At 40.1% G+C, this 27528-nt stretch overlaps 1 protein-coding gene and 1 long non-coding RNA gene across 8 annotated transcripts in view; one reads left to right on the top strand and one right to left on the bottom strand.

The window, feature by feature from the left end:
• The window catches only part of VPS13D (vacuolar protein sorting 13 homolog D), a 103499-nt gene extending 79937 nt beyond the window's left edge, over positions 1-23562 (top strand). For 5 of the 7 annotated variants that reach the window (XM_026862469.1, XM_026862470.1, XM_026862471.1 and 2 more), the window contains 2 exons: positions 314-509; positions 17698-17885. In XM_026862469.1, the coding sequence (XP_026718270.1) occupies positions 314-509; positions 17698-17833 (332 nt within the window). In that variant the 3' untranslated portion in view covers positions 17834-17885. Of the gene's footprint in view, positions 1-313; positions 510-17697; positions 17886-22234; positions 22476-23265 lie in introns of those variants that run through there. The other 2 variants (XM_026862475.1, XM_026862473.1) reach the window with 1 other exon arrangement.
• Positions 23461-27298, bottom strand: LOC113487737. Its single transcript, XR_003399834.1, has 2 exons — positions 27139-27298; positions 23461-25723 (listed from the first exon to the last, which is right to left on the bottom strand). It is a non-coding gene; the product is annotated as an uncharacterized LOC113487737 (long non-coding RNA).
• Between the last annotated feature and the right edge of the window lie 230 nt (positions 27299-27528).

Genomic DNA, 27528 nt, shown 5'->3' with positions numbered 1-27528 from the left:
GAGGACTGTTTGTGTAAATACAGCTGGGAAATAAAACAGAATAGAAATATTTTAAAATATACATATAATGCAATCAATTTTTTCTGTGGTATATTATTGTCTGTATATGCTTGTGTGTACTGTGTACACGAAGTCTGAAGTTATTAGCTAACATAATCAGTTCTGAACAGTTTTTATATTACATTAAATGCACGGTACATTTCTGTCAAGCTTGACAGTAAATCATTTCAGCAGACAGCATCAGCTGTGACAAGATTCTATAATTTTTATAGTCAATACTTCTGGCCTACTTTGCTGTTCTTGTCTTTGCTAGGTATCATTGGAGGATTGACAAGTGTAATAACTTCAACAGTTGAAGGTGTGAAAACTGAAGGAGGTGTCAGTGGTTTCATATCAGGCCTTGGGAAAGGGCTGGTTGGCACAGTTACCAAACCTGTGGCTGGAGCTCTGGATTTCGCATCGGAAACTGCACAGGCAGTGAGGGACACTGCAACTCTGAGCGGCCCCAGGTCAGGAAACAGTTCATATTTCTGATCGATGGTACTGTAAAAATGTGTATTACTACCTGCTGTGATTTCTGATTTGGTTATCTTTCCTTACCCAAAGAAGCAATAATTTAATCAAATTTACTATGAGCTACTGTTAGTGTGGCCCGTTTCTTTCAGCTTGCTTTTTCTTTCATAGATGGCATTGGTTGATACTATAACGAGTGAAATGTGCACGGAAAAGCTGCAGTATAAAATAGGAATTATTAAGCTACAGCATTAAATTAAAGCAACATTTTTAAAAGGTGATATGTAATGAGATTAAACTTGCTACCATGGAGTCCTTATGCAGAGTTCTCCCTACTGTACCTCCATCTTCCATTTAGCTGTGTAGAGTAACAGCTCTTCCACAGTTTGAAGAGTTCTGGCATCAGTATAGTGTCATGATCTTCTAATTTTCATTTTGTCCAGTAGTTCTCACTTAGAGAAAGTGTAGATATGTGCCCTTCTGTCCACATGCTCCTCCGTTTACCCATACATATGTGGATGTTAAGTGTCAGCACAGCAGGACAGTGCTTTGGCTTCCTTCCTGTGTTCAGTTACTAGTCATGTGGTCTCTACAAAATAACGATGATTGTTTAAAGTAAATGAATGTTCATTAGCACTGACTGTGAATGTGGAAGAGGGAAAGAGCCAACTTCTAAAAAGGCTTCTCTGAGAGAAGATTCTTTTTACTCTTTGTGGCCAAGAATTTACTTTATATGATAGTACTGTGCCAAGAAGTGGTGTTGTGTGTACGTGAGTTCCTGTGTGCTGAAGAAGTGAAAGAAAATCCTAAGTAAATTTTTATTGTCAGAAAGCTTAGAGAAAAATATTTGCAAAATGTTGGGTTTTCTGGTTGTTTTGTCTTCCTATTCGGCTTTTCCATTTCCTGTGTTTTATTATGCCATGCTTGGAATCCTGAAGTGTCTACCATGAGTGTTTTGCTAAAGAGCAGTAAGCCTGATGAAATGTGGGTGAGTGCAGGAAACTCTGAAGAATAAACCTAGGTGTACTTTGTTGTGAAAATGGAAGTGCTTACATGTCTGTCTCTTACCTATTTGGTACTTAGCTTGATTTGTAAAACCAAAAGGTCAAGGCTTACAGTTTGGTAAGTTCGTAGGCATACACAAAATTACATGAGAACTCTCAAGTGCATCCCTGGAAAACTCATCTACTGTTCTGCTTGTACAGGTCTTAATTTTGTGACTGTACAGATTGATTGATTTCTTTAAAGGTGAGAAGAAACACACCTGGCTGTACTGTTAGTTGTCTTACTAGTTGAGCTGGGCTTTTATTATAGTTTGTTTCAAGACACACATACTTAAAATTAATGTTTTAACATACTTCTGTGAGATGCAGCCTTTCACAGTAGCGGTGATGTTATCAACAGTTGACAAATCTGATAGAAACTGGGAAAGGGAGAGCCTCCAGCCAGCCTTATCTCTGGCTTGAGTTTGCCTGTGTGACATATTTCCCTTTAACTTGTTAACTGTCAGTTAAGAGATGAGGTTAAGGCAGATGAGCTGAACCACATTTTTTGCTTCCACTAGATTCTGAAATACTGTTGTCGTAGACGAGCACTGTGAAATTATTTTAGTGTCTGCACATACTCTGCAAAAAGTTTCTGACCCAGCAACCTTCAGCAAGGGAAAAAAAAAAACCCACCACCAAAAAGAAAAACCTTTCTCAATTATTACACTTCTCCAGTCTGCAAAATCTGATCAGAACTTTTTTTAGATAAACAAATGTACTTGAGAATATGTAGATAATGTAGGAGGGGAAAAAAACCCACACCACCACCTATAAGCAACCTTGCACTCATGATTTGTTTGGTAAGGGTTTTTTTAATGTGCTTATATAATGAAGCAACCAAATTGTGCTTTCGGGGGTATAAAAAACCAAAAACAAAACAAAAAAACAACCAAAGGATTTGTACATTTTTTAGACTGCTGTGTACCAATATCCCCCTGCTGCATTTGTTAACTGTTCAAATATGTGTGGTTTGGAATCAAAGTAGAACAGTGTTCCAAACCCCAAGTTGCTGGCTGCGGTTGAATATTCTGTTTGAGCATGCTGGGCCATGTAGACTCTTCCAAGCAAAGTACACACAAAACAGCTAACCCTGAAGAATATAAGTTTATGGCAGTGACAGATCCCAAGTGTAGTTCTGCACGATTGAAGAACGTGAGTGTTAATAAGCATGGTAAGAGCCATCTTGACCTTGAGACTGACAGCGTTTGTGCAAGTTTCCGGTACTGGTGCAAAGTTGAGTCAACCAGTTAATTACAGTTGCATTTGAGTAGTATGGTACATAACTGTAAATTACAGGCCTTTTGCAATTCTCTAATTACATGGTTGAATTTTTAAAAAGCCCTGAATTTTTAAGCTGCTTGACTTTAACCATTGGATCAGTTTTGAGTGAAATGAAGAATTTTAATTGAGGCTGTAGGTTTTCCTAAAAGGCATGTTCTAACTCCAGTGAGGTTCCTGAACTGAACAGAGCACTGAGGAAGACTCTCTAGCCTGTGTTTCTATGAACATGCTACATGGATGTTAAGTCTTTTTTTTTGCCTCAAAATGTATTGATTTATGTTGGGGCTCATGCAGCTAGCACAAACCATGTGTTCGGAACATGGAGCCAAACTAAGAGGGCTGAGATGCAGACGATGGCTTTATAGCTCATGGTAGTAGTTTAAAAGGTGACGTGTTTAAAGTACAAGAAAATACTTTTTAAATCTGACTTTAAGCTGGGTTTTTGCAGGCTAATCTTATAACTTATTATGTAATCATATAATTTATTGTTATTTTTTAATAAAGCTGCCTTAATAATTTTAAATTTTAATGCAGAGGAGAGCATAAAATAGTTGTTGACAATGCACCATACATCTAATTTATAAACAGCCAATGCCTGTGACTTGATACCTTTTTTTTGGGCGGGTTTTATGTGTTCCAAGCACTCCAGTGTCACATACAAGAGTTCTGATTATTTCCATATTTGTCATATACTGCCAAAAATCTTAAAGACCAGTTCAAAACAGGAAAGCTGTTATATCTCTAGATATGCTTGGAAAGCTCTCTCCTAGAAACGTGTTTTAAGTCCTATGCAGCACAAGTAAAGAACATTTATATTTAGATGTGTGTCTAACTTAACAAGTAGTGCAGGAAACTGCCATTATGGCTTTCTCTCAGGCTTCTGCCAGGTCAGTCCAAGTTTGAGATTATTCTTGAACTATTGGTGCGAGGGTTTGTGTTGTTTTCTGATAGTCACAATGTGAAACTCAGAAGTAGGGAAATAACTTCATGACCTACCACTTCTAATGAATTCTGTCAGGGAATTAGACTGCATTACTTAAGAATAGTTTGAGATTGGCAAGTCATTATGTCACAGAAAATTCCTGTGTAAATGTTTGATACTTCTAAATGTACTTCACCTGGAAGGAAGCAGCCTGCACTAGTTTTCTTTTGTTCACCGCTTTCACTGCATCGCTCAGGTGCAGAGAGGTTGCAAATTCGGAATGTTATCGACAGCAGGTGATATTTATTTTTTTTTTTTTTTCCCTTCTGCATGCATCTCTCTGTTGGCTATGATTTCAATTGTAAAGTCACAAGCAGCAGACTTGAGAGCATGAGTATCAGTGACACTGAGAAGTAGTGGTAGAAGATATGTACCTAATTGTACGGGACACCAGCTCAGCTAATAGAGTGCAAGGAGTATATTCTCAAGGTTCTCAAGTGTTAAATATTGCTTGAACCTTAACACCTCTGTATGTGTTCCAAATTCCATCCTGACCTTGGACTTGATCTAGATCTGACTTCAAGAGTCTTTACAGTAATGTCAGGAATGCATGGGCCACGACTCTGGTGAACGAGATGTTGTTATTCTCCTAGTGAGCCCTTCCTAAGATTTTCCTAGAAGCTAGAGAGAAAATATATTTATCGGCTTGTATTCATTGTGTTGTGTAAATCTGGAAATGTTGCATACAGGACAGTTTAGCTGATTTATTGGTCTAATCTGTAAATTACTTGGGCGGTGTGATTTCCTTCATATCCTCTTTCTTCCCAGTGGAATAACAGGTCTTTGCAGTGAACTGTTTTCTCAAAGGCTCTGTTTTGTTTTGAGCAACTTCATCCAGTTTACCCCTGTGGCACCCTGTTAAATGGCTCTTCCTCGGTGTTAGCCCTACCTCCCATCTTCAGTCACTGCTGAACTGGATTTTATGGGTTTACATTCTTCTGTCATTAGTCTATCCAGATTCTTCCATTGCTGTTGTTGAGTTCCTTTGAAATCCCCCCAGTCGGTAAGTTCCCATCAGTATTGTGTGAAAAGAGACCGTCCTGTCCCTGTTCTGTGACAAACTGTGCTCTGCAAGTCATCCAAAATTGTGTTGGCTGGTTTTACTGCCATATCATGTTGCAAATTGATATCCAGTTTTCTGCTTGCTATTTTCCCCCCAAGAGTTTGGGGTTTTTATGTTTTGTTTTATTTTACTGCTTTGCAAATATGTCCTTGTCATTTAATATTTGTGTTCTGGATTATTTTTCCCCAGATGAACCAGGTTGCAATTTTGTAGGTTGAATCCCATTTCATTTCCTGCCATATTTCTGACCTCTTCAGGTTCTTTAGTACTTCACTGTCCTCACCGGAGTTTTAAACGCCTCTTAGTTTGTCCTCTCCAAATATAATTTTACATGCTGCTTTTACTAGATCCTTGAAGTTAAGCAAGCCTGGTTTTGTGCCCACACGTTTTGCAGCACCTCGGTAGACGCTTCTTCCTGCTTTAATCATTTTCTGTTACCAGTCTCACCTGCTCAATCTTCTCCTGTTAGGTTTTAATTTATCAAGGGTAACTTTGTGTAGTTCTATTGGAGATCCTGTTCTGTTCCTCAGATGTCTACTCTTGGTTGTTGTGTAAGTGAATGTAGATTTTCTTGTGAGGGAAGTTCTTCAAATAGCAGCCCTCTCCTCTTTGGTATGGGTAATTTCATTGCAAAACTTTTTTTTTTTTTCCTGAAAATGCACCTTGGCTATTTTAGTTTCTTAACTACAAAGATACAGTAATTTCTAAATAAATGAAGCTACCTTTAAGAATGAACAGAAAACTGTTGTCTATTCTTTTTGCCTGTCCAAAGAGTGCTTCTTACTGCCATGAGACACATCTGGCTTGTAGTTGTGCTTGTGCTTTTCTACAGCTTTCTGTAAGAATGATTTTTTTTTTCTTGCCCTTATTCAAAATTATTTTCCAAAGGAATGACTCAGATTAGAAAAAAGTGCAGTCTTTCCTAGACTACACAGAAGCAAGTCTCACATACTAGACGTCAAGAAACTAATAAGGGTTTTTTGTCAGAAAAGTCACAAGTAATGATTACATTTGACTGTGAGTGCAATCCTGTCAAGATCACTTTGTATCTTCACTCCACTGGTCTGTTTTCCCCTTAAGCTCCACGGAAGGAATTGAAGCAGTTGAGCCATGTAGTAACTCTGCTGGAGTGCCTAAAATCATGAGAATTGAGGATGGAGCACAGTGCCATCCCACATGTCACTGCATCTCTGCATACTCACACAGTGACTAATCCTAAAGAAGTCAGTCCGTAGTTAAGAAAACTTACTATTTCAAGAAATAAAAATATAATCGTCAAGGTGATCTGACTTTAGAAGTGAAGGATAGTAGAGTTAAGCCCAAGAACTTCTGTGTGTGAGAGAGAAATATGGGAGTAGGCAGCTTTTCTTTCTTTTTTCCTGCACCCTCCTCCAAGACTGACAGGCTGGGCATCTCAGTTTTCTCCCTTTGCCTTTCCCCTCTAGGACAAAAAACTGAAGGACAGTTACTTGGAAGCACAGCTTCCATTCTTCTCAGTAAAGCAGGATTTTCTTTGCGTGATTGAAGAAACTAACGGATATGTTTTCTTTTTTTTTTTTTAATCCACAGGATATAAAAAAGAAAGATGAACCTTGAAAACGTTCAGTTCACTTAGCTGTATTTTACTGTAGAGCCTATAATTCTGGAGCTGCACGTACAGTAACGTCACAGTTTTCAGACCAATACATTGTTCATTGTAGGAAAGCACTGTTAGCTGCTTAGCACCCAACAGAAGTCCAGATGATGTGAAGAATCCAAACTCTGCCCTAATATATTCCTCTCCCTTTCTCTTTTAGAGGGTTGACTGGACATAAATTGGTCCCCACTGTAAAACCAAACACAACACCTTTTTATACATTGCTACAAACACTTTGCTTTACACCCAAATAATGTTTCCAGGAGGTTATCGCTAGGTATCTGCATTACTAGATACCATTTATATTTGGACTATTTGTTGTCTTTACAGTTGGTTGTCTTTGTCCCCTTTTTTGAACTTGATTCAATTTAACTATTTGGAAGGAGTGGAAGAAAAAACCCACAGTGTTTGGACCTACAGCAGCAACATAATATTTCATTAATACTGTATAGATGTGGTTACTTTCACATCTGCTGTATATTAATGTTTTTAAGTAATAGGATGTTTTAGAAAAAAAATAAGCAATTACTGGCTTGCATTAGGCAATGTTTAATCATACAGGTCTTACGTTTTACATCTATTACATCTGATTAGCCTCTGGAGCTTACAAGCCAGACTTTGAGTAGCAGGGTCTGAGACAGGAAAACCTGAAAGCAAACGCCTTACCTATTTGTAAAAGGGCACTTATTTAAGCCCAAGGGTTAAAGTTGCTGAGGCTGTTCGTTAGAGCTCCCCTTTGCATTTTACTTGTGGGTTTTTACGCACCCTACCTATTAGCAACGAAGTTGTAGATGGTTTAAATTCCAATAGGGAGTGCTAAGCCTTTAGGTAATACTTGTGTAACTTCTTTTGTTTAAAGCCTTTTTGCTTTGCCATGGCAGAAGATATTCCTACTGTTAAAACTCAACAAAAGCCTGGTTTGAGAAAACTCTGTGGTCACTGGGTTCACCATCAGTAACATAACATTAAAAAAGGAGACTTTATGAGGGACTGAACTGTCATTCTAAATACCAGCATCTGTTTTGTAAGAAAGAAAGATTTTCTGCTAAAACATCTGTGTTTAACTTGACGTTTGAGGGCAGAAGCTCTGGATGCATTCGGACAGTTGGTTAAGGGACAGGAAGGGGCAGAGGCACTGGAAGGGGATGTTGTGAGGGGAGGACAGATGAGTGAAAATGGAAGACATTAAAGTGAATAATGCTGAGCAGTTAGCTGACCATAAAATGTGAAATGATGTTTTTCTTTATATGTCCATTCGTTATTAGCAACAAATAATTTCAGAAAGATGAATGACTACAGAGTCGTTACTGTGACAGTCTCCACAAAACCAAAATATTTACTAGTGCCGTGGTAAGTTACAACTAGAGGAAAGGATGTTTCCATCCCTGGTTAAAGGGTGCTGCTACGGCTGCTACTTCACGGTGTTTAGCTATTAACTAAAAGGAAAATTTTATTTCCCTAGGGAATAGTTGTATTTCTAGAGCTTTTGTATTTTGTCTAATTATCTTACCTTTCAGCAAAAGCTTTTGGACACCAAGGCCAAAAAGTAAAAGGAACACCTTTTACTAGGGTGTACAGTTCCTGTTTTCTGGCTTTTCTGTGTTTTTTTAGATCCTTCCTTCCTCAGAAAGCACTCTCTCTGCTAAGGGATGCTGCTGTTTCGGTATGGTATATGTAATGGTTTTCTGGGGTTGAAACAATTACAGAGAGCTGCAGATTTAACTAGACTGTAGTGACATCTCATAGAATGGAATTGGAGAGACTTGGAAAAAGAAAAAATTATATTCCTGCGTTAGCATCAGGAGAACAAACTAAAAAGTCATCAAAGACCAGGCAATAAAGTATTCACAATTTCCATTCACAAATCGACTTGCTTAGAATTAGGTGGGATAAGTTGAAAGCGTATGTGCACCAGAAAGGAACAAAAGCTTTATTCAAAACAGACACGTCTGTTGGAATGTACCAGGACAAATCAGCAGACGGCATTAAACCAGTCGGACTTGATCCCCAGAATTGAAAAAAATTTAATACGCATTCTGTGGGTTTTTATAATATCTTTTGGCCCTCTTACTAGTATTTTCAGTTCATAAAAATAGTGGGAAAGATGAAACTGGTGCAGTGCAATAGGAAGAGAGCGTTTGTTTATTTACGTATTTCTGAAGCACAAATGGCAGGAGCTGCTCACCCGCGCAGTGGCTGCGTGACCTCGTGTCCCGAAACATCTGCTGCTTGTGCCAAAGGGTGAAGTCTGGTACGGCAGGTCTGGGGCAGCTTTCTGGGAGTACGTTTGAATAGTCTTGACAGTGAAGAGGGGAAGCACAGCTATTTTCTGTCCCGACGAGTGAGTGCATGGGTACCATATATTACATGCACGGTCAGTAAGAGTCCTTGTGGTTTTCTGTGTATTTATTTGTTTCTCTTGGGTGTATTTGCAGCACCATCTTTCAAGCTGTCTTTCCGTTCGCTTTCACTCCAGGTTATTTTGTCTTGAGATCACGTTAAAGGTTTCCTTACATCCTTAATTTTGTGACCTGTGTCAAGAAGTGGCCTTTCATCACCACAGTAATGAAGTTCTGAATAGAGAGTATCTGAGCATACCCAAAGGTGGACTTTTTCCAGTTGGAGACAAAATATAAAGCTGGTGGAAATGCCTGTTATATACAAAAAGCAAATCTTTACATACTATATTTCCATTAGTTTTGTGTCTTACTAGAATTACTTGCTACATCCTCCCACGCATCACAGCATCAGGTTCTCTGAGGTTATTCCACGTTTAAATTGGGAACAATATTAAACCCCGCGGCCGGTCAGGCAGTACTGTTTGCACTGGCAGGTTTTACTTTCAAATTAAAAGATACAGCATTGCTTTAAAATAATACCACTTCTAAGCAGTATTTTAAGCCAGATTAGTTGAGGTTCATATTTATGTAGTAATTACAGGCTTACTTGAAAGCAAGGGACCTTGCGGCAAGGTATGTGCTAACGTACCGCTGGGCTGTTTACCTGTTACTAGACAGATTTTTCCCTTTGTCATTAACGGTGAGGTTTTCTGTTCAGTCCTCGTCTGGAGTCTGTAGATGGGAGCCCAGGGCCTGCTGGGATGGGGTTTTACACTTGTGCTGTCCTTTTGCCCTTCCACTGAACTCTTTTCATTTCAGTCATGAGCAAACAGTCAGTGCCTGAACTAACAACCCTGCAATCCTCCAAAGCACGCCTCGCTTACAGTACCAAACAAAGGGAGGCCCGCGTGGGCCGGCCCAAGCCAAGGAATGCAGCTTCGGGGTTCTGCTCCATAAATTTAACCAGCACGACAAAAAGGAGATAATATGAGCCTTCGTGATGATCTGAAAGGGGGAGGTTTGTGTCCCATTGATTGCGGTCTGGCCTAGTGCCAGGCCCCGAGCCTGACCGACAGTTGAACCATATCGTTAAGGCGTGTAATACAGCTCAAGTCTTGTACAGCAGCCAATGAGTACATATCCAGAGGGCAAAAGTTTATAAAGAGTTGAGGCTGTCCTGTTTAACCCTCTCACACTGCATGTAATATATACGGCTGCCATTCAGAAATAGTCGCGTTGCTATTAGAAATGTAAACCTTCAGCTTTCTGTACTTGGAAAAAAATACACGTGTGTCTGATTCCTAATGTGCAGCAGATTTATAAAGTGATCGGGGAAAAATATGTAAAACCAATCTCTTTTTTTTTTTTTTTTTTCAAAAAAAAAAAAAAAAATCCAGCGCACTTTTTTTTCAGTACTGCTTTATCCATAGTTACTTTTTTGTTCAGAGATGTATTCTGGGTTGTTCTACAAACTCTTTCATACAGATGGAGCTATTTATTGCCTTGATGTCACCTCATTTAGCATGTGGCTGGTATTTTTATAGATAATTTTTTCACCTAATGTTGCTGTTAACATGTGGAACGCTCTTTATCAGTTTTGTAAGTACAGCTAGTTGATTTAAATTGCTCTTGCAACCGGCTAACTTTAAAAATCAAAACAAACTTTCTGAGCAGCTTTTCTTTTGATAAGTCTGGGCCAGAGGACTTTGCTGTGCCTGTTGCAGCCCTCATTGTACTAACTGAAAAGTCTATATGAGGGTCTGAAGAGAAAATACATGCAGTCATCACTGTTCATTTCACATAGCTCTTCATGCACACCTCACAGTTACTGTCCTGGTGCTGGGTGGGGGCCCTGGTTTGTTCTCTTCCCCAGAGTGGATTTGCTTCCCCAGAAATGCAGGAGCACAGTATGGAAACATTTCTGTCACGCTCAAGGTGACCATGTTTGCACGTGCATCAGGCAGGCACAGCTTGGCCAACATGGATAGTTTGTGATGGGACCATGATAAACATGAGCACAGAATTAATGGTCCATCTGCTACACTGTCCCCAGGCTGTATTCAGAAGTTTCGAGACTACACGCTGTGCCCTGAGGCAGAGTAACGTTATGGCCCTGGGCACTTTAATCTTCACTAAGGCATGTTCAGCTCCAGTTTTTCAGATAGATGTTTGCAAGAAATCCCTGTGAAGAACCGTATCTTTTACATTGAATTTGAAGGTGAATGGGAGTGTTTTTCAACACATTTGTGAGACAGGAAACTTGAAGGTGACAACTCTAGTCATCACTCTGTGATCAGTACAGGAAGAGTCTGGGAGAAACGGGAAACTGAGATGGCAGCGTTACATTTTGTTAACTTCTTAAGTTTGATGCTATCAAAGTGCTTGAAAAAGTGTCCGTTGGCTGCACAGCTGTCGCAGTCTGAGCTGGAGCAAGTGCCAGAGGCTGGACACTGGCTGAGGCACAGTGTGACTGGTGTCAGTGCCCTGCGGGCGCGTGCACCTTACGCGCATCCTGGATTGGTAACGTGGACGTCGTAACAATGTGCTATTTGGCTGAGTCCATCTGCTGCTCTGCTGGTTTTAAAGAAGTGATTCTTGATGTCTTAAGCTCTTCTTGCTTCCTTTTGGAGTCTGAAGAGGTTGTACACAATCATAAACCCAATTAATAGCTTTCAATTTTGTTTTGATCTTGCATATAGAAGAAAGGAGGGAGAAGAGCTGCATCTCCAAGAAGTTGGCAGGAACAGCCTACATGATAAACAGCTGCTTCTTCAGCATGCTGTAGTTCTCCTAAAAGTATATTAGGTCAGATAAAGGTCTTCGACATCTGAGCTGGTAGATCCCTCAAAAGAGGAGGGATTTGACTGTAAGTGGGAGGTTTTAACCCCAGGCACCATTTATTTGCATGTTTCTGCCTGAAACTAGCATTTTGGGAACACATTTAACAAGCACAATATATTCCATGCATTTGCTGGAATAAACGGTGCATATAAGCTTCCTCAGATATGCAGTCAGCAGGGAGCTGTCTGGCTCATGATTTTACACATTCTTGCATCTAACTGAGACATTCTAATGCCAAATCCAACACTCAAACTGACTGCGCTGCGTGTGCATTTTTAACACACCTTAAAAGCATCTGTGTCTGAACCGGTGAATGAATTCCATCAGAGCTGTGCCAGCTCTCCAGGTTCAGGCGTCAGGTCTTCAAGAAATTATCTGCCTGTTGGGAACGGCACCCCCAGAGTCCAACCCTGGGAAGGAGGCAACTGTACTTACCCTGTGAAATACAGCATTACCAGCTGCCTGCAGAGTCACAATGGCACACGAAATTGAGATCGCCATAGGGTTTTTGGAAATGAGGCCCAAGTCATTTAATGTTCTCGGGCACAGAGAAGAAGTGAGGCTGGCTGTGCCCTTGTGCTCAGTAAACGCTGGGGACATTGCTGCTTATCGCAAGGGTTCAACATCTGAAACAAAAGTACCAAGTGAGTACACCGGTGACGAAAGAGTCGTGAAAACTGGGGATTTGTAGTGTTTTGCTGAGGTGTGATATGAAATACAGACCGTATCAGGAATGGCATACCTTGGTTGTCATTTGTTGCCCTTGTGATCCTGTGGTGTTTGCTGCTGTGATGGCTGAACTTCTAGGTTCATTGTTAAGGTATACAGTGTTCAGCATTTAATTGATTCTGGCACTTCTGAGTCTGCTTTACACCGTGTCCTCCCATTACACCACTCTGAGACAAGGACTGTCTTCATCTGCGTTTTGTGGAAATGATGCACATGGGATGGTGATACTTGCAGAGGGCTGCAGGTGCAATTTAGGGTCAAACTCAAGCAAGTGTAGCAGGAATTTTAGTTGTGTATTTTATGATAGAGGAGGTAAGACTATTCCTCCTTTAACATATCAGATTAAAACACTTAATGTCTGAAATGCACTACAGCCTCCTTAGACAAAGCACTCCCTGTATTTATGAAGCAGACTTTTTCCAGAGCCAAGTAAGTAACAGGTTTGATATTGCTTCTTCAAAATACTAGCAGCAATTGAATTGTTTCATAGGCTTATATTACCTGCCAATTTTCCTTTGTTTGAACTAAGGTTGTTTTATAATTATTTCAAGGGGATAAAAATTGTTCCCAGGCTAAAAGTCAGTATGCCAAGTTATAGCCCAGAGCAGGCTTTTATCAATAAATTTTATGCAAACCTGAAAAAACAGGTTTACAATGGAAACACTGACAGAATTTGAGCTATACCAGAACCAGTAAGTTACTGCTCTAAACGAGTTGGTACAATGAGGTTATTAAACTGGAACACCATTATGAATGCGACATGTTGGTGGCAGTTGCTGGAAGTTTTGGCAGCAAGAACTGGGTCTAGCTGAAGAAAATTATTGCTAGAGAGTGTGGGGAGAGCGCTGTGGCCAGAGATCTCCCTGGAGGGCTTACGTGGCTGACTTGCACACCGGTGTGGGCGGCCATGGGGTTTTGGGGATGGGCAGTACAGCAGGGGAAGTCTCGGTGAAGAGCTTCTTCCCTTAAATACTGGTTTCAGATGCCAGAATGGCATCTCCTTGCACTTAGAGCTGCTGTTTGTGCAGGATTTGGGGTGCCCTTGCGCTCCTCCCATTATGACTCAAAATCTGTGTATGTGTGCTTAAGTTGGGCTTTTTGAACACGTTTGTGTCTGCCAGCGCTGCTCTCTGACCAAGAGGACAGATTAGAAATTCCAGATACATGTTTTACATGAAAAGTTGCAGTGATCACTGTGTTGGTCATAGGGCTTTTCCTTGTTGCTAAATTTTCTAAAGTTGTTTTATTTTGAATAATTAGTCTGGGTGTGATACCGAGGAAACTGAAAGATGTAAATTTGTATATAGCTTTAGAAGTACAGTGTTTCGTTTTCACAGACTATCATCTGTTGGTACACAAAGTTTCATACCTTCCATTTGGGGTTTTTTATGTTTTTGACAAAGCAATCTAGGTTCTCTTCAAGGAAATTTTTTAGGTCCAAAAGATACTCAAAAATGAGTAGTAGTTACTGTTCTCAAAACCTTGTGTGTTTATGTACTCAGCAAGAACCACATCAACGTACCTGATAGTGTAAACCTGTTGGGTACCTGATGGGGTGAATGTGGGGTGAAGGGACAAGTAATTCTGTAAAACATGTGATGACTCTTCTATTTCTTTCAGTCTAAGTTGGTATATAATTATCACCAATACCTGAACAACTTCCTTACATCAACGGGTCAATGATCGGTTTGATTATGAAACTTCTAGCTTAAAACTGGGCAACTGAATCACAGGAATTCTGTGAAGTGTTAAGCAAAAGCCAAGCAATTAACACTGTTAACTGGTTTTAGTGCGCACACAGTCATCTGAAATGAGACTCTCCAGCGTTCAGCTTTGTCTGAACAGTGAAGAACTGGAGTGTGGCCTCAACCTTCTGACACCATTTCCAATCTCTTTGTGTCTCCATTCAGCAGCACTCTTCCCTGCTGTGACTAGTAGACGTGAGGGCATTTCTGTCTTGTATTGCCTTTGTCTGCTTATTAAAAAAGAATCAGCAAATCTGTTGAGTGCATGTTTAATGTAACACAGATGTGGGCACACCACCGTTCATTCTGCTTTACAAATCTTCAGCTTTTTGTATTTCATCAGTGTTGCTTATTATTTACAGAACGTAACTTGAGACAGTAGAACAAATTTTTAGATTAAAAAAATCAACTCGTGTGGAATGTTTTTAGCTGTCCAGACCAAACAGACCCATTTGCCAAGGGGTGATGGACTAAATCAATGTAATTTATGCTCACACTTGTGGCACTTAGTTGAAAAGCAGATGACCTTATCACCAAGATGACAATTATCTTTTATCACCAGGATGAATATTTTAGCATGGGGCAGTGGGGACAGCAAGCACTGTACTCTGAAGGACTTATTCCTTTTAAGAATAAAACCTAAAAACAACCGCAGCCAAACTCGCAACTCAGAAATGGCCGAGCCTTCCAGAAATTCACTGTGGTGCCTAGTACTTGTTCAGCACAAGTACTTTATCTCTTACCTGCCTCTAAGCTAGACAGCAGCGTTCACCGATATTCTATGGAGTAGGTCTGATTAAAGGGCCCTGTTCTTTACTCGTTTTTGCAGTAGTCCTGCAGTGCTTTTGATGCCTCTTATCATGGTGCTACAGAATATTAGAGGACTTAGCACAGCTGAACATCTTAAAGACGGTTAATGTAGAAGCCGTTGTGCAGTGTTGTTGCTCACCTTCCATACAGATGTTTGTCTAACTTGCCTGAATGCATAACAGGGAAGTGTCCAAGTAAAAAGTTACTGATCAGCCAACAGTTCATTAAAAACCACATTACACTTCAGACATTCACTGTTTAAACTTATCAACAGACAGTACAGGTGGTGTAGAGAGGTTTAACAGCCAGTGGGGGCTTCTTGGGTAAGTGAAATTTTGCCATTTTACTGCTTTTGGAAGTTAGAAAGGAGGACAAGCAGCAAGATGTGAATTACACTGGTTGGAACTCTTTAATTTTGCTGGAACTTTACCTCGACATTTTGCATTTCACAAAGGCAAATGCATACTTCTGTTTACTACTTTGTAAGAACCTAATAGATAAAACAGGCACTTACTTGTTCACCTCTGGTGTAGGTTCAGAACAATAACAATACCATCATTTAACCGTACCTGGTACAGTGAATCCTGTTTATATCTAAAAAAATCTAAGGGGCAAAGAGGTGTCTTGCCCCAGAGTCGCAGTACTGAACAGTGAAGTTCTAACCACTGTGTACGGCTGCTACTGAGTGGAACAATTTTAAGTCATACATAGTTTGTGGAAGTCATCTTTTACCTACTGTTTAGGTTATTTTGACTCAGAGAAATGCTCCTGATAGAAGAATACAGTTTTAAGACATTGCACTTGGCAAATGAGGAAAACTAAGTACCTTTGTGCAGGAAATGGCAATTTCCATACTGGCCTCTTTTAGCTTGGGTGCCTAACACTGTACCTAACTAAGGAACTTCTAACCAAAAGCGAAAGCAGTGCAGCAGGACAGGTAAAGCAGTGAGAACATCTGTCAGCAGCAGTAAAACTGAAAATCTGACTGATAACATTTTACTGGTGCTATTAATGACAACATTTGTTATGGTTCCTTAAGCCCCTGCGCTGTTTCACATTCTTTTAGTTGGAGAATTTCCACTTCTCATTTCATCCTCCCTGCTGACAAACTGACTTTTCATCTTAGCATAACCATAGTTCAGCTGAAGTGAAGTCAAGAGCTTTTTGTCTCTCCTGAAGTTTCTCTCAAAGAGGATCAGCGATAAGCGCTACTGCCGAGCCACTGTAATTTGTTACACAGGTCAGGGATGTAATAATCTCAGTAACAAAATCAGAACTTAGCAGACAGTCGTCACGTATTAAAAATACAAATTGGCTGATGTTTTTCTCTGCTGTGATGGAAATCCAGTATCTTTGGCTTCTCTACCTTGTTTGCAAAATACATTGTTGATACCAGAGAGAGCGACGCTGGCCAAAGGCACGGAGAGGCCCGTCACCAATGGGAGAGCAGCAAAGATGATACGCAGTCAGGAATGACATGTAAGAGATCTGTTCCAGTAACAGTTACTGCAGCCAAGAAGGGAAGGGGGAAAAAAAAAAAAAAAGAAGTCTGTCACCATTAAAAGGCAGGGGTGCCAAAGACTCCAAGGAAAACAAATGTAAAAAGTTGCATAGGCTTGAAGTGTGGGACAGGACTGCTGAAAGGGAAAGGTAACAAAGCAACAAGGCTCCAGAGAAAACATCTGCAGAAAACAAAGCGTAGAAGGCAAGTACTCTTGTGTGCTATTGCCAAGCAGCTTAAAAAGAAAACGCGTTGTTACATGGGATTTTTTTCCTGTCTTTTGATCAAAAAGGATAGAAGCAGCTCATTGTACAGATCTTTACAAAGAACCAAGATGGGAAGTAGAAAGCACTAATCAAAAGTGGTGCGTTTGACTTGGAAAATTAGTAACAGCAGTAGCCTCAAAGAGACAGGAAAAAGCATGCAGCAGACCTGAGTGATGCTGCTGGGGAAGGACAGAATAAAGCAGGGCTCAGCAGCCTGTAACACAATTCTTCAGGGGTAGGGCGTTCCAAAAGCTTAAAGGAATTCAGAATATTATTTTTTAACAAAATACTGCAAAGGGAGGAACTAGCCTGCAGTTCTTTAGCACTGTGGCCAGTATCAAACTCTGATGTCTTAGGCCACACATGTGTGTCTTTTTTTATTATTGTCATTTTCTAATAGACATTCAAGAAAAGTAAAGTATGCTAAACCCTACTACAGAGACTACAATTAACTGTGATTTTTTTTTTTTTTTTTGGTCTTGTCTTAACCGCATGTTCCTATTTCTGTAACCCTTCAGTTTTCAAACTACTGACACTGTCTATCAATGCAAGTTCTGTCTGGGTTGATGCACTCTTTATTTTCTCTAGCAAAGTGAGAAGAAACAGTTAAATCAGTAAAACTCTGCTGATAAATAGAGTCCAAAATCTGCAGACAGTATACTTAGTTTAGGTTGCTTCTATAGTTAAGGGGCGGTGTGCTAAATTAATAGGAAGAGGAAAACTGGGTGACATTTGTTTGAAATGTAAAACCATATGAATAGACATCATGTCTTCCAGAACAAGTACTACAGAATCTGTATTCTGTATTTGTGAAGAACTTGTCTTTAAAGGCTTTGTCACACCTCATATTTCAAAATAAATAACTTTGTGTGCTGATGGGTTTAAGTGGAAGGAGAAGTGCTGCTGTTGCACTAAGTCATTTTTCTGCATCTATTTTGCATGTAGGACACAGGCAGAGAGAGTGAGAAAGCCACGCTGCTGCAGAGGACCTCAGGGGCTCTTGCCCCGCTATTTAGAAAGTCAAGCAGAAGGACAAGAACAGCTGTTCAAACTGACTGACAACATCCAGGATGAGTTGTAAGTACTGACTTGCACAGTTACTTCAAGTACTTCTGTTTGCTGCCATCACATCTTCACGTCTTTGGGGAAGAGGGACTACGACAGCTTCACACACACGCGCGTGCGCACACAGACACTTCACTGCTTTTCTCCTGGTGCCCGTCAGGGCCTGATGACTTCCCCAGTGGCCTGTCCACAAACCACTGCAGGTGCCTCAGGGCCCTTTTGTCACACTTGTTGGGAAGTGCCATTGCAGGCTGTGGAAGAATCAGGGCCTTGGTTTGTTGAGTCCTGGTCCCCTTTTATCATTACAAAAGATGAAGTCTCAGTGAGTTTCTAAGTAATCATCAGTCCATTTAACATGCATTAACACATCTCCGCCCCTCCACCTGCAGTGATTAAACAAGTGCATGTTTTAAGCCTGTACTTTTCCTCCTCTGTAACATTCACACAAGCAGAATGAGTATCTCTTCCCTTATCTGTCCCTCATCTTCTACTTCTCACAGCCCCAAGCCCAGGAGAGTGGCTAGGGGTTCTGCGACAGCACTCCATAAACCACCAGTCCTGCACAGACCGTGAACTGAAGTGGCTCTGGTTTACATGTGAGAGAAGCTAACTTGGATGTCTGTTGTACATGTTACTCCCAAGCTATGGCTGTTAACAGTTAATGACCAAAATAACCTGCAAAATTATTATTTTTTTTTCTCCAGAGAAGTCGATACTGAATAATTTGAATGGGTAATACACTAAAGGTGCATTCACATTTGAAGCCCTGGATATGGGTTCATGAAAGCAAGTGGAAACAGTGCATAAATGTTGTTAGTGGTCAGGTTTGAGAGTACGAGCAAAAAAAACGCATAGAGAGTGAACGTGTGGAAAGGTATTGGTACATTTGTTCCCACCCCTGTACTCGACTCTGGTGAGGTCACACCTCAAATACCAGGTTCAGCTTTGGGCCCCTCATTATGAGAAAGAGACTGAGGTGCTGGAGTGTGTCCAACTGAGGCTGGTGAAGGCTCTAGAGCACAAGTCCTGTGAGGATCAGCTGAGGGAACTGGAGGGGGTTAGTCTGGAGAAGAGGAGGCTGAGGGGAGACGTTACTGCTCTCTGCAACTGCCTGAAAAGAGGATGCAAAGAGGGGGAGGATGAGTTTCTCTTGAACCAAGGAACAAGCAATAGGACAAGAGGGAATGGCCTCAGCCTGTGCCAGGGTAGGGTTAGACTGGGTATTAGGAAAAATTTCTCCACCAAAAGGGGTGTCAAGCACTGGAACAGGCTGCCCAGGGAAGGGGTTGAGTTGCCATCCTGAGGTATTTAAAAGACCTGGTGCTTAGGAACATGGCTCAGTGGTGGACTGGGCAGTGCCAGGTTAATGGTTGGACCTGATGATCTTAGAGGTCTTTCCTATAGAATCATAGAACTGTTTAGGTAGAAGAGACCAGTTTGTTGGACTGGGGTCTTAAGGCATAATTCATTCCTTAACCTGAGCTCTACCACAGTTACCTGAACAGCTGTTTGCAGTGGAGGTGTAAGATACTGTGTCTGGCATCTGTCATCCATCAGATTATCTGCCAAGGCAAGGTGGTTCAGACTGTAGAGGGAGGTACTGATTCAGTGCGGTGTCTTCAGCGGTGCCAGCGACCCAGCTCTGAAACCATGGGCCACTCTGCAGGCTGCCTCCAGCTGCCTGTGAGGAAGAGTCTGTAATCTGCCCCTTGCTTGTGGCCCTGTGATCTCACACTCTCATTGCTCTGCTTTAATCTTACTTAAGAGTCTTCATGCATATACAGTCTGGCTGTTAGGTAGGGAGAACTGAAAAAGAGAATTTGTGACCAAAAAATACTGTCAGCTTTTTGCAAGTGTACCTCATAAGCAGATCAGTGGGCTTTTGTCATCGAGTCGCACTGTTTGTTCACGGTGACTTTCACCATTAGGAACATCATTCAACAAGAAAACAGTGTTTCTTGTCATGGAAAATAAGTACAAAATTATGCCTCTGACTTTTATCCTAGTATCATAATCAGAAACACATTTAAAGACCTGATTATTTGCATATTTTCCTTCAGAGTTAAATCCATAAAAGGGGGTTTAATACCTTGCTCTACTGTTCTAACTAAATGTTTCCACATTTTTTTCCAGTTAGGCTCACTGTTTCACTTCTGGAAAATATTGTGTAATTACTTCCTGATGTTGTTAAAAAACCCACAAATTCTCCAGAGATCTGGTTGCTTCTACTTTGTTCTACTGGATCATGTTTCATTTAATTTTTCATTTTATTAATTTGAGATTTTTTTTTAATAGTGTAAAAGTATGGGTGTAAAAAAAAAAAAGTGTCTTGAAGCAGTATCTTAAAAGGTTAAATACCCATTTTGAGAACTAGACACAGAGAAGAAAGTAACAGTTGGCAAGAGAAAATGGGTAATGATGCATGACTCAAACTTAGAACAAAATGTAGAGCCTGAACTACAAATTAGCTAATATTTCTGTGCTTCACCATTAAATCACTGTCCTCTGCTTCCATTCCTCAAAATATATACATGACACCAGTAAAAATCTTGTATGGAAAACTAGATACATATAATCTGTTGTTTTATGGAGAAAATACAAACCTGTAGTCTGCTTACCCAGTCGCTTCCACGGAACTTCATAGTAGCCTTTAGTGCTCCGGTTCTCTCCACGGATGTGCCCCGTAAAATACTCTACTTGCTTTTATGTGCCTCTCCAAAAGAAGAAGACTTTTATTCTGCAGACTATAATGCTGCTCTACTTTAAAATCAAGTTTTCTATGACACTTCATAAAAAATACCACTCTCCATCCTACTTATTTCAAAGACAAAACCTTACCCTGAAGTGTTTTAACTCTGATGGAAAACCGAGAGGCAAGTGCTAGTTTCAGTAACCGTGTTAACATAAATAGGAACCTCATATTTCACATGAGGGTTTTCTAAGCTGAAATACTTGGTTTTGGTTGTGTCGTTTTACTTGAAGGAACACAATTCAGTTATCCTGTGCCTTAGTTTTATCCAAGGTTAGAGCTGGGCAAAGTACATTACAGGCCTTTTTTTTATTAGAATGGCTGTGCTCATCTCTGCACTTAAATGAAAATGGAAGTTGTCAACTTAAGTGTGTCTGCCTTTCTCAGGTTCATGGAAGCAAGGGCATTTGTCAGCTGACATGGCTAGGAGGCATCAGGCAGGGAAAAGACAAGTTCAGTGCACAAGACCATCTTTCAGAGGCCTATTAATAGAAAAGTACTGGCATGATTCTTTTATGCCACAAAAAGAAATCATGACCTGACCTCTTGAAATATTTTTGGCTATTAAAACTCCATGGTTTTACTTGGGTATAGCTCAGAGTAATTTGTGCAAAGTGTTACTTAATCGGTAGAGCTGATGGTTGTTTTGGAGATGGTAGCTTTTCTGATCTAACAAGAACTCTTAGTACCAACAGTCTTCACTGATTTCAAATACACCAAAGTATTTTGCAGAATGTATGAGGACAACAGCAGACAAGATTTGTAAAAGCAATGGGTTCACAAAATAGTAAGTTTGAACCTCCCTGACAGGATGAGAATCTAAGTTTCACAGATATGCTTGTTGACAGAACAGTATTACTCTGTTTAGCACTCTTCCTTAGGTATGATTTCATATTTCATTTTCTGAACTTTTCAGCATCTCAAAAAAAACCCACTGATGAGGTTCATTTCAGTAGTAAATCAGAGGAGGAAGAGAAGCGTTAGTATGTGAAGTATCCTTTCACTTCTGCATTCCTTACTGCTTTATTTTACACATCAACCTTTTCAGCCATCATAATTCTCAATATTCTTACCTCACTCATTTCTACCTCTACTATTCATCACTCAGACTAATCTCTCTGGGGAAACCTGCTTGCTGCTTAACCTTTCACCCCAGTGTTAAACAGCTAATTTCTCTTTTCTAGCTACTGATCAGGCAGCAGGTTAAACTTGTTTTTTGTTTTTAAAGGCAAGGGAGGTGTGTGGTAAAAGGAAGCCCAGTGGGTTTACAATGTGTAGGATAATGCTCTTGTCATAAATGTCTACAGACCAATCCCATATCAGCTACGGAACTGAAGTTAGTTACAATTAAACTTCAGCATTAGGACTTGCAGCGTTCCAGTGCAAGGAAATTACTCTTCTTAACTCTCGTTAAAGGATATTCTTATATGGCCTTTTAATGGCCAAGGCTAGAAGCCAGGCATTTAGCACTAATATTTGATTTACAGCATGATCTTTTTTAACTGGGTGAGAGGGTACTTCATCGGCTGGATTTTTAGAACAGTTTAAATTAAATACAGATGAACTGTACATGTTACGCTATTAATTTTTCTGAAAGACTTCTAAAGGTCACTCAAAACATAACAGGTGAAGACATTTGTTAGTTTACTATTTTTAGCTTCAAGTGAGTACTTTTTTTTTTTTTTTTTTTTTTAGCTATTGTGTTCTCATTTCATCCAAAGCTGTTTATTTCCTGAAGAGTGGCGACTACACCGACCGGGAGGCCATCTTCCTGGAAGTCAAGTATGATGATCTCTACCATTGCCTTGTTTCCAAAGACCACGGGAACGTGTATATACAGCTGACAAAGAAAGCTGTTAATACAAGTAGTGGCGTAGCAATGCCAGGCCCCTCACAACAAAAGCCAATGGTAAGGATCTAGCACCTATTGTTTCATCCACGCGGGGGTTTCTGCAGGCCTAAAAGTGTTTGTAGTTATTAGTGTTTGGTTTCCTGTGCTGCATAACAATGAAAATTTAGTTGTGTCAGCAGTAAAATAGCTGCCTCTGAAAAAGTTTAGGCAACAATAGAACTTGCTGCCTACACTGAGAAAAGCTGAAGGCAAAACCTAAAATATTCCTGCAGGCAGAAGAGTTACAGTAGGAAATGTATATTTACCTGAGAAATGCTTTTAACTTTACAATGCATACATAAAACATAAGTACTTTGCTGTCTATTTACTCTTGTCCTCCTCTATGTAGTATTTTTTTCCTGCAAAGTATCTAAGATTGGAAAGAGTGTTTATGTTAATCAGAACTCTTACTTCTAAAACCCATTACAGGGCTTTTTTTCTCCATTACAGTAGTTGCTCAGGGGTCTGTTTGACAGGCAAGGTACAAGCTCACCTCTGACCCAAGCCAGTTTACATTCCAAACAGACAAGCCAGATAAAAGGAAGGAGGGGAAGCAAAGGACATAACTTCACATACTGCGAGATGTTTCTGCTCTCATCCCAAGATACCTGTCACTCTTTACCTGTCTCTCCCTCTCTCTCTTACTTCAGTTTCAGCACTGAGAAGGAATCTCCACTGAAAGATTTCTGTTCTTTACAGGAGACCTCAAACCTAATCCCCTCAGTTAATGAAGTAATAAAAAAATAAATGTATTCAGCTTTAAATGATGGCAGTACCACATTAAGAAAAATCACGTTTCTCTTTGCAGGTGAAAGTGAAATCTGAAGTTCTTGCAGTAAAGCTATCTCAAGAAATAAACTATGCAAAGAGCCTTTATTATGAACAACAGCTTATGTTAAGACTCAGTGAAAATCAAGAACAATTAGAGCTGGACTCTTGAACCCTCTTCCTTACTGCCACAGTGAATTGCAAGTATCTACTGGGAACTGATGGTATTCTGTAACTAAAGAGAGTACTACATGAGAAGGAAAGAAATACAGTTTGAGTATTTAGCTAAATGGAATCATTGTGCATAAGAAACAAGTGAGGTGGGCTTTCTTTTTAAGAAAAAAAAGTATTAGTTGTGTAACAAAGATAGAGCTGAAATGCATTTTGTTCTGGGAGAAGCCCTGTATTTTGCTAACATGTATATATGTAAAAGTGTTTCATGTAAATAAGAAAGTACAGATCAGGGTGTTGGTATAAATAGAAGTCTGTTTACTGTGTAAAGAAATTAAAGGAGCTATACTGAGTCTTACTGCACTACCTGAAACTAGCCCTTCTCTCTCTTTTTTTCTTGAGAAAGATGATTTTCACAGTGCAGGAATGTAGATAAAAGTTTAAAAAATAAAAGAAAATTAAGAGTTAATTGCAGCTGTTGGAGCACAGACATCCAGTAGTTTGGAGCTTTACCAATGTGATTAGGGTGCATTGTTTGGGGTTGTTTGTTGGGGTTTTGGGTTTTTTTCTTAAATCACTAGTACAGCTAAATGCACGTTTACCTAGTGTTCCACTGAGATGTCATTCTCGTTTTTAAGAAAAATAATTGCATTTTGTAAAATATTGCACTGAGGACTCACTAATTCAATTACGTTTTCAAAATATTAGAAAACAAGAAGCTGATTCTCTTCCGAATACAGCACTCAAACCTCAACAAGTCCACACTTCTGAAGGCCCCTGCCTCCGAGTTGTTTTTAAAATAGTCCAAGTGAGCAGCCTTGGAAATTGAAATTGTTTAGTTTTTCCCCTCACTCAGACTGAGTAAGCGTATATAGTTGGCTGATTGGTGTGGAATTCTGCTAGCACTGGGAATGCTGGGGGGGAAGGAAATCACTGCATCATTGTCTTCAGAGCCACCTCTTCAAAATTAAAATTTCCGAAATAAAAAAATAACGTGTTTTTCAAATGTTGTACATCAAATCAATATTTGTCTCATCAACTTGGACCAAGCTGAAGATTGAGGAATGAGTGTACTTCTATCCCTTTATTCACAGAAATGAGGAAATTGCATTTTCACGCTGGCATCCCGGAGACAGTTCAGGCGCTGTGAGGAATGGCTGCTTGTGCTACGGCATTTTGCTGGGCAAGGGTTAAGTGTGAAAACACAACTCCCCTGAAACTGCTGAGTAACCTACATTCTGAACGCCTTATTTTGTAAACCTTTGACTCAAAGCAAAGAGCCCCACTATAGCTTTACTTTCAACTTAGTTTACCTTTTAATATCCTTTCATAAAAGCATACAGGACTATTTTTAAACTGAAGGTTAGAATTAAACCAGTTCTCAACTCTTATAAAGTGAAAGGCAGAGGATTATTGTCTAAGGCAAAAATGTGGTATCAGTCGATGTGTGTATGGTCTGTGACTGGAAATCAAAATCCATAAAGGTCCATTACACAAATGAAACTGATTTAATGCATTACTTTTGTATATTGCTCTGTATAATTTTGAAGTAAAGTGTAGAATTCAACAAGTGCATTGGCTCAACAGTGCTTTAATGTGTCAGTCCTGTTGGACTCTGCTACCAAGGTTCCCTGCTTCTCTCCTCTGTAAAATTCTTTCCAATGCAGCAAATACCTAGACGGTAAGCAGCTGGGGAAGGAGCATAAAAACTAGTTCATTGCTCTGTGTTGAGAATTTCCAGCAGAATGGCTTGAATACTTGAGTTTTGTTACGATTAGTTAAGGAACACGGTGGCTGGAGGCGAGGGCAGGTTTTCTCCGAGGGGCACATCCACGGTGCTGGTGACAGGGAGGGATGCACAGGCACAGCTGAAAGCAGCATATTGCCTCATTTAGCATTCCAAACCAAATTGAATCAGAACTTTTGTTTTTTTAAAAGCACAAATGATGTTATTTATTGCTGTAACCCAACTATTTTTGTATAATTTCAGAACTCTTACTGTGGACTTCCTATTGCTATTGGCACTACTAACATCATTACTCAGTGAATAAATATAACTTGCAGATTCCAGGAGCCATACTCAAAAATAGTTTACAGAGACTGTGGAGAGTAAGTGCAAGTCTCCAGCTTTCACTCCAATTCTTAAGAACTCACACACAAGCTGTAAGCAGTCAGGCCGATATAATAGTTCCATATACCAAATTCTGCAAAGTTATTCAGATTGAGCCTGATGAGGACAGCATGCTTACCCTGTTCAGCCTGGTTTCATTGGGAGAGGTGTGATTGCTGCAGCAATGAAAGCAGATTCAGTCTTCACATTTCAGAAGCTGGGGAGGAAAAAATTCACGGATCAGAGACAGTAACACAGCTTTCTCCCCCTGCCCATTGTCTTCAGCACACAGCCAGTACAATGCAGGGAAGACAATGCTTTTTCATGCCTCTTTGCTCAAGTCTTTATGAAAAGCTGTTAACCTTCAGACTCGATAAAGATTAAATCAACAATGCAGGTAGTATTTCGAAAACCCTATAACCCATGCTATGGTAGGCTGAGGTAGCAGTACTGAGTTTCAGCCCATTAGTGTTGATTTTACCTATATTTTGCTGAGAACTGTACAACTTGTTCTCTGCCTACCCTGACCAACTTTGTTTTCTTGCTGGAGTTACTACTGAAGAAATGTAAAATAAAGATTATTGACATAAGAGTTATTTCACCGTAATTCTGGAGAAGTGCAATAAATTGATTCCACCCACACTCTACATGTGCCCTTGCTTGCAAAACCATTAATTATGTGCAGGAACAGAAAATTACTATAGAGGACAGGAATGAATAATTCTCCAAGTTAGGCACATGCCTCCTGAAGGGCAGAACAATTCAAGACTGTTCTCACATCATGTATTTCTGCTGTGAGGTAAAACCTGGACAACCCCCTCGAATGTTGGTTGTCAGTGTAGGTCAGACCCAGACTTACACTGCATGTCTCTGACTGGACACGCAGATCATCTGTTTGAGATGGTCTGATTTTCCAGAAGTCATTTAAGAGCAGGAAATCTAGGTGATAAGTTACTTAAACTTAGAAAAAGAGAAGAAAAAGCACATCCTGTAAAATAAAATCCAGTGATCTTTCCCACACATCTGGATGACCAGCAGGGCTGATCAATGCTTTTGTGCTATAGCAACACCTCACACTATGTGTCACCTACCCAAGCTAGGCAATGCCAGCGTTAAGTCAAACAAAACACTTAGAGAAAAATGGCACTTCAGGTATTAATATAATTTTATGTGCGAAAAATGCATCCTAATATTTCTAACACTTACCCAGACCCATGCGTTCTGCTGTCACTAAAATGAGACAGACTTGTGACTGAATGAGGTAAGCAGGTTTTCAATGTGCAAAAGAGACACAAGAGCACAGATGGCGATGTCATTTTATTCTAGAAGCAATTCTGGACAAGCAGAACTACAAAAGTCCTTTCTGTTCTGACCTAAATCCACAGCTGTGGCTGCAAACCTCCGTTTTGCTGCTCTGTATCTGACAAAGCAATCAAAACATGGAGAATTACTATTTTTGGAGCATATTGTTTTAAGCTCTATGATATGCTCATCGCTAACAGGAATGTGACAAGGCCACTGAAAGACTTTTTTTGCTGAGGAAACAGTATTCCTGGTAAACAAGCTGGTAATACAGAAGTATTAAGATCCAGGGACCATGTGCTGCTAAAGAGGCAGAAAACACCCCATCACCAATACAGAACTTTGTGACCAAATGTAATTCCTGGAGCCAGACCTCAGCAGGTAGCAGGATCTAGCACAGTACAGGTGGGCAGACACCTTATCTACTCCTCCCACTTGCTGCCTCTGGAAAAAGAGAAATTAATCACTTTTTGTCCAGAATAAACTGGAAAAAAAAAAAAAGTTTGGTAACTCTTTGACACTGGACTCCAACCAGGGGTGAGGATCTACATGTCCTTATGCATCTTACTATGGCATGATCAAGCTGAAACAGACCTTTTGTTATAGTCATTACTGGATCATAAACAATGCTGTTACCTACTTAAACTTGGCCATTTCTCAATAAAGTCTAGGCAATGAAACAGGAAATACAATATGAGGTATGCCCGAAATGAGGTGAAC

The sequence above is a fragment of the Athene cunicularia genome, assembly GCF_003259725.1.
Source record: "Athene cunicularia isolate RWA chromosome 21 unlocalized genomic scaffold, athCun1 chr21_part1, whole genome shotgun sequence".
Classification (NCBI taxonomy): domain Eukaryota; kingdom Metazoa; phylum Chordata; class Aves; order Strigiformes; family Strigidae; genus Athene; species Athene cunicularia.
Note: the sequence above shows the minus strand (reverse complement) of the source record. Positions and strands in the feature narration are given on the sequence as shown.